Here is a 14,074-nt window from a genome sequence, read left to right as displayed (position 1 = left end):
ATTTACCAGCACAGCAGCTCAGCTACTTTCAGTCATGGTAACTTGGTTTCATCCATATCCATAATATTCACAAGCACTCTCTTCTGAAGTCAGTTTTCCAACTTTAGCTGTAATCTCTGCTGTCTAAACACTTCCACAGCGTTCAGTCCTCTCTGTTCTGCTGTTATTATAGATGGACTGCATTGGAGGCAGCAGAAAACAGATGTATTGAATAAAGAACGATATTAGATCACTTCTTTTCCAAATCACCCTCCTTATCTAAACATATGGCGTAAACACCATAGCATACTGTTAAGTAAGGTTAAGTTCCAATGTTGGATTTTTAGTTTAGAATTATTAGAAATATTAATGTGATTTTAAATGAAGTTTTCCTGCTTCTGGATCAGAACCTGGAAGTTCTGGTTTCACTTTTTTCTCTGTATGCTGGAGAATACTGTTTGTCTAATGTAAGGTCTCTGCACTATATGAACTGTTGATTAACTCAGGCACATTATTGATCCCTATAGGAACATTACAGGAATATTGCAGAGACTTTGTCTAATTCACCACTGGTTGCTGTAAAGTGTTAATCTGTTATTATTAGTCCCTGTAGGAACATTACAGGGACATTTTGTTCCAACAGTAACAGTTACAATACACTGTTATCTGCTCATGTCAGATGTGGCAACATAATTGGCAGGGACTGCCTTATGTCTGCTAATTACAAATGATTACCACATTAGAATCTAATGATCAGGAAAAGACATATTGTGATTTGATCTAATGTTCAAACAGAGGAAAGTTTGGGTTATATCTCTTATGAGGTAACAAAGGCTTCTTTGTAGAGATCGGTTGTGAATTATCTCACAATCACATGAGAAAACAAAGCTGTTATGATGGGATAACAAAATAAAGAGTGTAAATGATCACAGCCATGTCCTCTACAGACTTCAGCTCTGCTTGGCCTGATGGACATAAGTATGATAGACACCCGTGGGTGATGTCACAGGCGCTGCATTCATATTTTGTACAGTCAACGATTCAGACACTGTTTGTGCTCAGAAATTTCCTCAGTGGACCTCCGGATGCCAGACTGGGTTAACAGATGAAATACAACTATAAAGCCTTTTATAGTTCTCTTGCCTGACAGCTTTTTCGATCTACAATATTTATCTTACTCTCTGTCTTGATCATCCATTTTTTTCTGTGAGTCTGTGTCCTCTGTTAAAGAGAGGATGTGAGTAACATCTGAGGTGTGTGTGGGATGCTAAATGGATTTCTCCAGTGGAAACATCATTACTCTGCACAACCACAGGCCTCAAATCAGCATCACAGCAAATAACAAGGAAACATGCAGGAGTAGCACATGAAAAGGCCTAGTGGCTGCATGTCTAACATAATATATAATATAGCTGCAAGCGGCAACAACAAATTGGGAAGAATTGAAAAATTTGACATTTAGAGCAGAAGACCAGATGCAGATGACTGGAGAGATTAAAATGATGAAAGCATTTTGACTCTAGGCCAAGCCATTTTTTCAAAATAATTGTGAAAACGTAAACTTGATTATTACAGTGTCACCTTGAGGTCAATGACTGTCATTATATGTGCCTGAGTAGCAGGTGGAATTTGCAACCCAACCTGCCAATTTTTGGTATTTACAGTTTTTGCCACACAAACACAGCAGAAAAAAAAAAAAAAAACATTTTCATGGGGTCACGAGAGACAACGTTCGATTTAATATGACCTCAATAAGCACTTGAAAACATATCTCATGCATCACTTGCTACATAGTTGCCAAGTAAGACTCACCCACCCAGGGATTCAAACCCTGGACCTTTGTATCATATTCAGCAGCTTAACCCCTGGACTACTGGCTCTTCTGTTGAACAAGCTCTCTTTTGTTTTCACGATCTCAAAGTTGAATACAAGGGAAGTCTATGGGACTGCAGCTGAAGTTCAAATATTCACCGTGATTACAGATTTAAAGATAAATAGCTGAAAGACAAATCACATGATTGTAATCAACAAAGAAATGTCTTCTGATATTTTGATGAAGTTTGCTTGGTGCCAGGCTGGATTCAAAGTGTTGACGTCACAGTTGTAAGCTGACAGTAAATATTAACTTAGTTCTGCATACAGTAAAGCACTGCATTGAAGTCAATGAGAGTGAATAACTTGGATGAATGAAGCATATTTGATGTGTGCAAACAAAACACTAAACCTTAACCCATCTGGCTGGTGGAGGCCTGGGAGGAGGACAAAAGAAAGAGGTTAACAAGGAAGCCACAACTACCCAGGTGCAGGTAGTTCCTGATGCCCGGCCACCAGCTCCTGAGCACAAGGCAGAGAGAGGGATTTCACAAAACTTTAACAACAACAATTTAACTGTTGGGGATACAACTCTGAAAAAAATCACACATCAACCTGCCTTTCTCTGGTATATTGTCAAATATTTTGGTGAAATGTGTTCAAAAAGTGGATGAAATGTTGTGTTTAGAGTACAAATTACAGTAAGCTGTGATGCACTGTATGTTCTGACACCTGTCTATAATAGCCAGCATTACATTTTTCAGCAATTTGTGCTATAGTAGCTCTTCTGAGGGATCAGATTAGATGGGCTAGCCTTCGCTTCCCACATGCATCAATGAGTCTTGGGTGCCCATGACCCTGTCGCAGGTTCACTGGTTGTCCTTCCTTGCACTACTTTTGGTAGGTACTGACCATTGCATACTGGGAAGACCCCACAAGACCTGCCATCTTGGAGATGCTCTGACCCAGTCATCTAGCCATCACAATTTGGCCATTGTCAAAGTCGCTCAGATACGCTTGCCCATTTTTCCTGCTTCCAACACATCAACTTCAACAACTGACTGTTCACTTGCTGCCTAATATACCCCACCCCTTAACCGGTGCCATTTTAATGAGATAATCAATGTTATTCACTTTGCCTGTCAGTGGTCTTAATGTTTTGGCTGATCGGTGTAGATGTTAATTGATTTTGCATATTTTGAAAAATATAGAGCAACTTCTAAATTGACCATAGGTTGCAGTGAGGCAAACTTTTGTCACAATTCAGAGGATGTGCTGGAAAAAATCAGCTCTGTAGGATGTATGGGTGATTTATTTTGATATTTTGAAGTTTGGAATGTGAAATGTCTAGAAATTTAGATTTTTTATAATAAGCCACGCCCACTTTAATCATTCATCACCAAATTTTATGCATCGACTGAGTCATCACCCTGGATCGTGCGAATCCATGTGAATCTGCGATATAAACTTTTCATGTTTGTGGCGCCCCTAGTGGCAGAATATCCCAGGACTGCATTAGCGAAGCTCAGACCTAGTATCTGAACATGTGCAAAAGTTGACATTTTTAGAACAGAAGACCATCGGAGCAAAGATGCAGATAAATTGAGAGAAAACAGCTTGGCTTAGAGTCAAGTCAAGCCATTTTTAAGATAATTGCAAATTGAAAACGTAAACTTGATAGTAACAGCACCATCTTGAGGTCAATGAGTGTCACTTTATGGGCCTGAGTAGTGGGTGGAATTTGCAATCCACCTGCCACTTTTGGTGACCTTTCTCTCTTTTTGTCAACAATCTTTACTGGACAAATTGACTGGGGGTTCCACACGTCTGTTAGATGGGAGCATCACATTGAGGCTGTTTCTGTTCTGTTCTGACTCTGTTCTGATTGACCAGCTTCAGGAAGGTGCCTCTTGGCAGACTTCCACCAGCTCTGGAGGCTACATCACAAACTATAGTAGTATGATTTCACTTCTTATTCTCCTTCTTTACAGGAAATGGCAACTTCTCAAATGCATTCGTACATGTGTGATCCCAAATCCAAACCAATTTTTACATTCGTTCATCTCAAGTTTTGGAACTTTGACCATGTTAAACATAGACATCCGACATTATAACAGTATGTAAATGACACAAGATCACAAAAAGCACGGTATGTCTCCTTTAAAGCTGCACTAATCAATATATCTATATTAACAATGGATCCAATGTAAAAGGGCACTTACGTGACAAACCCACAGAGAAATATTACAAACTATGCAGTTCTCCTCAGCCCTATGAAACATTTGTGTCTTTCAGCTCATTGTTTTGGTGTATAGCCCACAACTATGCAATGTAACACAATTACATAATGCATTACACAATTATAAATCAGCACAAGACATGAAAAAACAAATTAAATAATAATAATGATAATAATAATAATAATTATTATGCATTTAGTTTGTACTGCACTTTTCATTTGCAGTGAATCTCAAAGTACTACCATGTTAAAAACATATAAAGAAAATAACTTGAGTTAAGATGAAAAAGGCTTCCTGAATAAAAAGGTTTTTATGCCTTTTTTAAAAGCGACTATAGTCTGTGCTGCCCTCAGATGGTTAGGAGGGCTGTTCCACAAGCGTGGTGCAGGAGAGCAGAAGGCTCGATCCCCCATGATGCAGAGCTTAGTACTGGGGGCCCAGAGGAGTAAGGTGCTGGCAGATCGAAGGGTGTGGGTGGAGGTTTAAGGTATGATCAGTTCCTGTAGGTAGGGAGGCGCGTGTCCGTTGATGGATTTGTATGTGAGTAGAAGGAGTTTGTAGTCAATCCTGAAGGAGGCAGGGAGCCAGTGCCATGGAAACAGAATTGGTGTTATATGTGTTATTTTCACACTCTCATCAGGATCCTTGCAACACTGTTCTGAATGTACTGGAGCTTCTGGATGCTCCTGCCAGGGATCCCTGTGAAGAGTGTATTGCAGTAATCCAGTTTTGGTATGGCATGGACAAGTTTCTCTGCATCTGACAGGAGAGAGGAGGTTAGAGAGGGGCAGAGTTTAGAGATGTTTTGAGATGGTAGAAATAGGTTTTGCATAGATGTCTTATATGGTCATCTAGGGTCAGCTGAAGGTCAAACCTAACACCCAGATTAGTGACTGAGGAAGAAAGGTAGAAAGAGGGATGTCCTGGCCATCAAAAGTGAGATGAGGTATGAGAGATGACTGAATCTGGTGTGGAGTGCCAATAATGAGAGCTTCCGTTTTGCTGCTGTTTTACTAGAGGAAATTTGAGCTCATCCAGTCCTTTATCTCCTGAAGACAGGTGCAGAGGTGTGACATGGCTGCATTACTGCAATTAGTCACCTGCAGGGGAGAGACACAGATTAGAAACAAATACAATTTCCCAGATGACACCACAAGGGCCATCACACTGCAGATGGGCTTGGGCCAGTTTTGAAATACAGTTGGGTATCATCAGCATGAAAAATCTCATGTGTGTTGATGACATGACCAAAGGGTAAACAAGATGGGGCCAAGACCCGATCCTTGCGGAACACCACAGGTGACAGGGAGCGATGTAGACCTGCGTTCTCCCAGTGAGACAGAAATCACTTAAGTGCAGAGTCAGCCCTATGGTGGTGAGGAGGTGCTCTAAGAGGATAGTGTGATCGAAAGTGTCAAATGCCACACTCAGGTCAAGGAAAATCAAGAAAGAAGGGGACCCTGCACTAGCTGCCATCAGCAGGTCATTCACAACCCTGAGCAGAGTGTTTCATGTTTCAGTGCTGTGTGCTGAACGAAAACCTGACTGAAAGCTTCAGGCCAAGACACTCAATCAGACTCAGGACCGCCACTGCAAAATGACAGGGTGAGATGTCAACATGTATGTTCATATGACCAACAATGACAATTTTGGTTGACGTGGAGCAGAGTGAGGTGAGTGGATCGTGAATCTCATGGAGGAAAGATGAATTTGGTTTGGGGGGGTGGTAGATGTATGGATGTTTACATTTTTGAGCAAGGCATTCAGTAAGAAGAAAGATCAGGCATTAACAGGGGAGACAGTTACTGTTAAGCCCAGTGTATGATTGGTAAAAGAAATACAAAAAGTTAAGAATAGAGACATAAATACAGAAGAGGTAAATTGTCATAAAACTTTAATCAGTCACATCCTACTATGGTTAGGGGTGTGCCTGAATACAAATACGTTATTTGGCAAAGCACAAATAGTGGGTCTTTAACAAACATTTATTTCATAGCAATATTTTAAAAATTATTTGTTTACGGGAAGAAAAAAAAACATGTCAAATACACAGGTTGGTTGCATCGCTATCGCAGTCTCTCTCCTCTGTTCTGCTGTTACATCTTTCAGCAGGTCTCAATGAGGGGAGTCACATCCACCTGCTACCTGACACACATTTCCTTATTTGGACATCACTCCGGGAGTTGGGAGTGTTCTCCAGAGATAAAGCTGAGCTACTGACACAAGCGAAGCTTCTCCTTTCCACAAAGTTAGGTTGTAAAAAATAAATGAAAAGTGCAAAACAATAATCGCCTTTGAAGTTCTTCTCTACACATTACATGCTGTGCTGTCTCTGTGTTATGGGTGTACAAAATAAGTAGAGGTCTGTCTGCACATTTGCAATGCATTCGGTTTTAGCTCAGTGGTCAGCACAGTTGTCTATGATCTGAGAGACTCGAGTTTGAGACCTGGTGTGGTGAACTCCTTCATGAGATAGTTAATTCATAAACACTTTAACACTTTACTATCCTAAAATTTAAAGTGTAATAAAAAAAAGATTTTCACACCTAGCTCCACTTTTATTCAAATACAAATACAAATATAAATAGTTTTGCTGCCTCAATAAATGTAGATACAAACATAAATACTGGGCTTTCTGCACATCCCTAGTTGTCATCTTTAGCTGTTACCAACTACATCCTTATATTGTTCCTTCATTGCTGGTGGAGAAATCTAGATGTTAATCATATGTACACATACTCAAAACAGTATCTGTCGTCATGCATCCATTGGAAACCATTCATTTGACTTGTAATATACCATGATACAGCGATATAATACCAGGGTACAGTATTTAAAGGCTCTGGTTAAATATAAAAACATTCCCTCAGTAATTTTTAAAAAAAACTGTTAAACAACTTACAGACTGTACCTTTAACTACTTCAACTGCAGACTTGTAACACTACAATGGAGCTTAAGAGTTATTCATAAGATGACTCTGCTACTCTGAGAGTGAAAGGAAAACTGCTCATTATAGTTATTCTGACTGTATATATCTGCCACGGATATAGTAAAGTAGTTTTGTCAAGACTCTGGGTTGGCTAGTTGTCCAGCATGTGTTGAAGTGAAATGTTCTAACTAATAGACATAAGCAGATAGAAAGAAAGATCATGTACCTTTGTCAAACACCTTGTCACCTCTTCAAGGGTTACTTCTGAATGGTAAACACAATCATTTTTTTTCTCTTGTGACATGACGAAGAGCGCCCAAATTGTTGTGAGGCTTAAAGTCCATTAAAAAATGTGCTTTGCTTCTTGTTCCTTCAGCTTGATATTGTTCTCTTCACTGTGCAGAATGATGTATGTGCAGAGTTTGTTTTCACATTCATCTCTGCTGAGGGAGGAAAGTTTCTCTGTGCTCACCTTAAATCTCAGTTTAACACGTGTACCTATGACCTTGATTTGTGACATCACAACTAGTTTGGAGCCAATCATGGTCCAGTATGCAATTTACACTAGTGTCATGTGGAAACTCGAAACTTGTAGTGCAATACACCAGGAGACATATTGCATCTATTAGTTAAACTGAATGAACAATGTAATTAAGTGAAATGAACAATATTTGCATATTCATAGATTCTGAATTTTTCAATGAGGGAGAATGAATTGATGTCAGATTATATGTTTTTATTGAGGTCATTTAAATTTTTTGTCCAAAAACAATGTTCGACACAAATTATTATTCAAAGAAAAGTATTGTCATATGTCATAAAACACATCTAGAGGGGATATTTAAATTAGAGTTTTGGAGTCAGAGGGTCCAAAGATGGTAAACTGTGTGGTGTGGGGGACTGTTGCTAATATGTCAACACAGTTTTCCAAGCATATAATAATTAATGTGTAATCAAAGTTAATTAATCTGTCAGTAGAACTATAGCTGAAAAAAGTGTTCATTTAAACAAACGACTCTAATGATTGTCGTTAAAACAGTCAGGAGCACTAACGAATCAACTATCAATGACCTTGATAACATCCCCACATAGGTTAAATACCTGGGACTCCCAGCCAATCAGTTAGAACTGAAGAAGACCCTTGGATGAGAGGCAAAATGTCTTCAAGTATCTACAACCAAGTCCAGTTGTCCTTGATTCAACGCTCCTTGGATAACCATGACACGGATGACTGAGAATCTTCACAGACACACATTTGCAAAATTTTAAGCATATTTGAAAACACAGATACAACATCATCATCATCAACATCATCATATTAAAGTTGATGCTTGCTTTTCTTATGTGTGTGTGTTCTTATGTGCCTGATTGTATCTCTCTCTCTCTCTGTGTCTGTGTAGTTGGGGTACCCAGGGGGACTTCACCACCACCCAGCCTTTACCTGCTGTGAAGGTGAAGCTGTTCACTGAGAGCACAGGAGTGCTGGCTCTGGAGGATAAGGAGCTGGGGAGGGTAATGCATGACATTTGGCCATTTTGATTAGTATCCAATGAATAAAAGCATGTATATATAACTCATAACAGTTGAACTTATGCTGCAATACAATGTTTGTATATATTGTTTAGCTTACATACATTATTGTTATATGATTACTCTCAGGTCGTGCTCCACCCGACTCCCAACAGTCCCAAACAGTCTGAGCTCCACAAGATGACAGTGTCTAAAGGCTGCCCAGACAGTGACCTCAAGATCAAACTGGCCATTCGCATGGACAAACCACAGAACATGAAGCATTGTGGGTAAGTGGCTCTGCCATCTGAATGGCTCTGTGTACAGAGGTGCTGGTGGTGCTGCATCAGGCAACTTCTACACGCTGGTGGCCCCAGTGATTCTGCAATGAGATGTTTAGATTTATATCTCTATATATCAGATTTATCAGGTTTTCAGCTGAACACATTATAGGATTGTTTGTGTCATCATGGTTCTACTTTAACCAAAGAATCTCTGAGGAACAGTCATTGTTTCAGTGTGTACAGCTGAAAACACTAAGCGCTTTAGTGTGCAGTCTGAAGCAGGTTTTACCAGAAGAGAGATCTCAGACACAGCAGGGCTTTGCCTTGCCCAAGAGATGATGTTTTGCTTCCCTCTTGTGGTTATCAGTTGTTACTACACAGACTTCATATTCCACTGCATTCCAAGATGTGATGTGAACTTTTTTGCGAGGGCAGCACTTCTGCACATTTTATGATGAGGTCAACTGATAATATTTTGAATTATGTTAGTGGCTACAGTTTCCATTGTGAACCAAAGTGGAGACAGAGAAATATGATGCCAATATACAATAGATGATACTGCTATAGTACAGGCCCTACACTCACCTATTAGTTCTGTTGCACACATTTGTCCTTCTTATAGACCTTTCTCACAGCAAACATTCTGATTTGTCATAGAAGGAAAAAGGACAGGTGGAAACAATAACATTAACAATGGCTCCATTCCATTTAAATGTTCTAGGAGTCATTGTGGAGAACAGCAGGTGGTCAAACTAAATGGGATGCAGCCATAGGTTATGTTATTAATTATACCTGTGCGCTTTCTGCAGTGGTATACCTGTCTGACAGGCCATGTCTGTTGTGAAAAAGGTTTGATCGTTGATGAAGTTTGGTGACAGTACCTCACACAGGTTTAATCAGCCAGGTAAACACATATGTGAGTGTACATGGCCTTAAAATAATGCTTTAAATATATGCAGGACCCTGAGAATCACAGCTGGAGGTAGGTCTGATTGTGGCACATGCTTTTATTCATGGCCAACTTAAAGACAGAAATGATGTTTGGGTTAAGTGAGGTGTTCTTTGGTATGATGAAGTCTAGTGGGCTTTTGAGCTAAATTGCAGGTAAGTATACAATAGCACCAACTATGATTTGCACCCAGTTTTAAGCTAACAGTCATGTAGCACTGTGGACGGGGGGGGGGGGGGGGAATTGCCATCTGGAATTATGTTGCAGTGTTTTATACACACTCATGCGCAAACACTTTCTGATTCAAAGCTTTACTTTTCTGTCTGTAGCTGTGAGGAGCTTTTTTTCTGCCCTCCTCCCTCACTCTCCCCCATATGTTTTCTTTTGGGGGCCTTGGAGGAGGCTGCTGGGCTGCCCTGTAAGATGCCCACACTGCCTCCCTGCCATGTTACTTGTTCCACTCTCTGCACAGCACACAGGCAGGGCTCTTACGTGTCACCTCACGGATGCTGGTTTATTTAGGACGACAGGCAGAAGCAGCTCAGAGAGGGACCGGGGGGAAAGGCAGACTGAGGCAGACCGCGGCAGGCTCACCAGGGTAACCCACAGCTACCCTGGGGGCAGCAGAGGCAGATCAAACCGGGGTCCTCACCCTCAGATGTTCTTTTACAACAAAAGCCCTCTCTCTGTCCTTCTTCTGCATCACGTTCTCATGTCAAATCCAACAGAAAAGCCAACACAATGAGCCTCAGGACTGATACACACAAACATTAGTTTGCGTTACGTTGTGCTGTATTACATAGTAAAATGATGAGGAAATAATTACGACAAATGTCTCTAATTGAACAAGTGCAGATTTACGAGAATATCACAAGCATGTTGATGTTTTATAAATTTCTCTGTTGCTGCAAAGTATGATTCAGCAGAACTTCATTTTAAATTTTAGTCTAGATCCCAAAGGAAATAAAATGTAAAAAAAAACAAATTCAAGCTGTTAAGCCAGTTTTCTGCAAACAGTCTCCAGCAAAATGATCGACTGCTTAAAATTAATTCAACAATGTATAAGTACTATGACTGTATATTGTGTAGACAATAATTTAGTACTAAAGCAAAAACAACATTCATTTGTTGGTTAATGTACAGATCAAATTGTGGTCTGTTTATTTCAGCCTCTGTGGCACTAACATGTTTGAGGAACTCGTAGTTCTAGACAACATAAAGTGGCCCCTGGTCACTAGACGTCTGCATACACTTCCAATAGATGATGTTGACATGTCACATACGTTTGCAGCTAATCATATTATACTGAAATTATCACTATGCTGATTACTATCAACGCTCTTTCATCGGCTTACCTAAATCAAATGTATCCATTGTTAATGTTAGACTCTCTTCACAACAGACATTTTGATTTGTCATGGTCATGACACAGGTGTTATTAATAACATTAATGATGACTCTGTGACAGTTAACTAGCATGCATAACACCAGGACCCTGAAACTAAAGCAGCTAAATGGAATTCAGCCATCATTACTTTTATTATTTATGACATGGCTCCCCTCAGAAGCAAATGTATACAGTTTGTGCAGATTATTTTCTATGATTGTATTTGCACATATTTTTTATCCATTTCATCAAACTGTAGATACTATAAGCCATGCAGTCCACAAACAAACAAACAAAACAAAAAAAACACAAACAAAAAGCATAAATAGCACTTCAATTATATACAATGAGCCAAAAAAAAGTGTGTGTATATATATATATATATATATATATATATATATACACATATACATACACACACACACACACACACACACACACACACACACGCATATATATATATATATATATATATATATATACACATATATATGTAATGTATGTATGGTTGGACCGTGTATGAAACGCTAGATTTTAAACAAGGGCTTTTAATCTGAAACAGCTACAGGAAGAGGTGGCATTTGGCCAACAACATACATTTTTCTGCTGCAAAGTAATGGTGATAAGTACTCTTATTATTAATTTATGTAAGTTCTGATTTGGCGTATAAAAATAAACAAGGATTGAAATTAATTTTAGTATCTACCAATGATTTTGTGAAGTTATATATTGATTTCCAAAAGTTGCCTAATTTCTCACATTCCCAGAACTGATGTGCCAAAGTGCCATCTGCTGTCTCACATCTCTGACATTTGGGGAGTTTTCTTTAGAGGACTTGTGCATTCTGACTGGTGTGAGATAATATTTTTGAATGAATTTGAAATTAGCTTCTTTAATTAATAAATTTTAAATTAATAAATTTTGTTTCTAGTAAATGGGAAATGAACTCTGTTACAAATACTTAGCCACATATCATTAAATTCCATGCCAAGGTCTGTTTTCCCATACTCTTGACAAAGGCTCATAAGAGGAAATATAACTTATGATTAATATATTATAGAATCCCTTAATCTTCCCTGTCAATGATGTAGCATATATCACCTTTTCCTCTTCTTCAGTTATATCCATACATATTATTTTATTAATGAGTTCATCAGACTCCTAATTTAAAGATACTTGAAAAAAAAAAAAATCCTTATTAGAAATGCTATATTGCGTACTTAGATCAATAACTGATTTAACTTTTGTGCCTTTTGTTAACTTTTGTTTCAGATCTTTAAGCATCTCCAGCCCCATATTTGACCAGTCAAAAGTTTTAATCAAGGAGAGAGAGCTTTTTAAATCTAGATTTTGATAAATTGGTGCTAAAACTGATGTAGAGGATTCTATTTTCAAAAACTTGGCACAATCTGACCAACAATCTGGTGAAATGTTGATTTATGTTGTGTATATTGTGAAAACAAGTAATGAATATCAGTAATTCCAAAGGGATCTCACTACAAAAGTCAGATTCCATTTGTACCAATAATGACCCTTCCTTAACCACTGACCATGTTGCCATATTGCACAGTTGTGCTGATCAAAAATAATATTGAAAATTAGGTAATCCTAATCCCCCCATAGATTCTGGTTTTATGAGAGTTGAATGTCTTATTCTGGGTTTCTTGCCACCCCATGTAAACCTTGATGTTCATTTTACTGTATTAATTTTTCAGGTCAAGAGACATTCATTTATGTTTCAGTACACAAACATTTGTTGTGCTGCATGTGTTTCACTTCATATCTAAACTGCCAAACAGGAAGTGGCAGATTCCAAAGGGCTTTATGGTAGGGGAAACCCAGAGTGTACCAGGTGGGTTGGTGTACACAGGGGGCTTAATCATTGTTTTTTGGTGATTGGTGTTTTAATGTACCCCAAATAATTAAGATAGTTATTGAGATTACTTGATTGATTGTGATCTAACTTTGGTTTGTCTGGAGAGGAGAGACTCCCAGTATTAAAGGCAGGGATAGAAGCTTTACTGACGAGTTTCCTTATGTTGTTTTTTTATTTATTTATTTTGGTTTTTAGTTTTTATACGTTTTTGTTTTCACTTTTGTTTTTTCCATTCTTGCATTTTTTGGTGAAGATTACTCCTGCCTCTACATGTCCTTCTTCCACCACTCTATGAGATTTAATGCTCAAGGATTTTTGAAATACTGAATTGTCTGGTTGCAGTAACCTCATTTTACCAGGAGAGGTCAGTAGATGCATTACACTACCAATGTACTGTCTGGGTCGTTTCTGTACATACTGCCTGACTCCACATTACTGGAGCTCTTTAGACATAGAAAGATTAGACATATAAGATGTCACACTGTCACAAATATCAGTAAAAATGTTTTGTCTGATTGCATGTTTATTTGTTTTCTTAATCCCACAGGTACTTGTGGGCTATTGGCAAAAATGTGTGGAAAAGATGGAAGAAGCGATTTTTTGTGCTAGTTCAGGTAAGAACAAGCAATGCATGTGGGTTTTTTTGTTCCTGCAAGGTAGTCAAACACTGTGTTGTACTGTGAAACACAAACAGCCACAAAGAATGGTACAGTATACAGTAGGTTAGGCCACCACTTTTCCAGCCATGAAAGGACATTTATTTCTATGTTCTTCTATCTTCTATTATACTTCTTTACTGCAATAGCACTCATGCAATGCCTTTGTCAGCACAGATCCTCAAGCTTATAGGTCTAGAGCTGAAATTAATAGCTGAGCAATCAATTAGTTAATAGAAATGGAATTAATCTTAAACAATTTTGATAATCAATTGATCATTTGAGTATTTTTTTAAGCAAAAATGCAAAGCATTCTTCTTCTAGCTTCTCAGATGTGAAGACTTGGTGCTTATTTTGTTTTCTATGATACTAAACTGAATATCTTTGGGTTTTGGACTGCTGGTTGGACAATACAAGCCATTTGAAGATGGCAGCTTGCACTCTGGGAAATT

General features: G+C 38.6%; 1 protein-coding gene across 2 annotated transcripts in view; it reads left to right on the top strand.

The window, feature by feature from the left end:
* The window catches only part of cadpsa (Ca2+-dependent activator protein for secretion a), a 202,536-nt gene that overhangs the window by 90,168 nt on the left and 98,294 nt on the right, over positions 1 to 14,074 (top strand). For both annotated transcript variants that reach the window (XM_042406222.1, XM_042406221.1), the window contains exons 7-9: positions 8,362 to 8,473; positions 8,621 to 8,760; positions 13,514 to 13,580. In XM_042406222.1, the coding sequence (XP_042262156.1) occupies positions 8,362 to 8,473; positions 8,621 to 8,760; positions 13,514 to 13,580 (319 nt within the window). The remainder of the gene's footprint in view (positions 1 to 8,361; positions 8,474 to 8,620; positions 8,761 to 13,513; positions 13,581 to 14,074) is intronic.

Source organism: Thunnus maccoyii, chromosome 3, assembly GCF_910596095.1.
Source record: "Thunnus maccoyii chromosome 3, fThuMac1.1, whole genome shotgun sequence".
Classification (NCBI taxonomy): domain Eukaryota; kingdom Metazoa; phylum Chordata; class Actinopteri; order Scombriformes; family Scombridae; genus Thunnus; species Thunnus maccoyii.
This window is presented reverse-complemented; position numbering and strand designations above follow the sequence as displayed.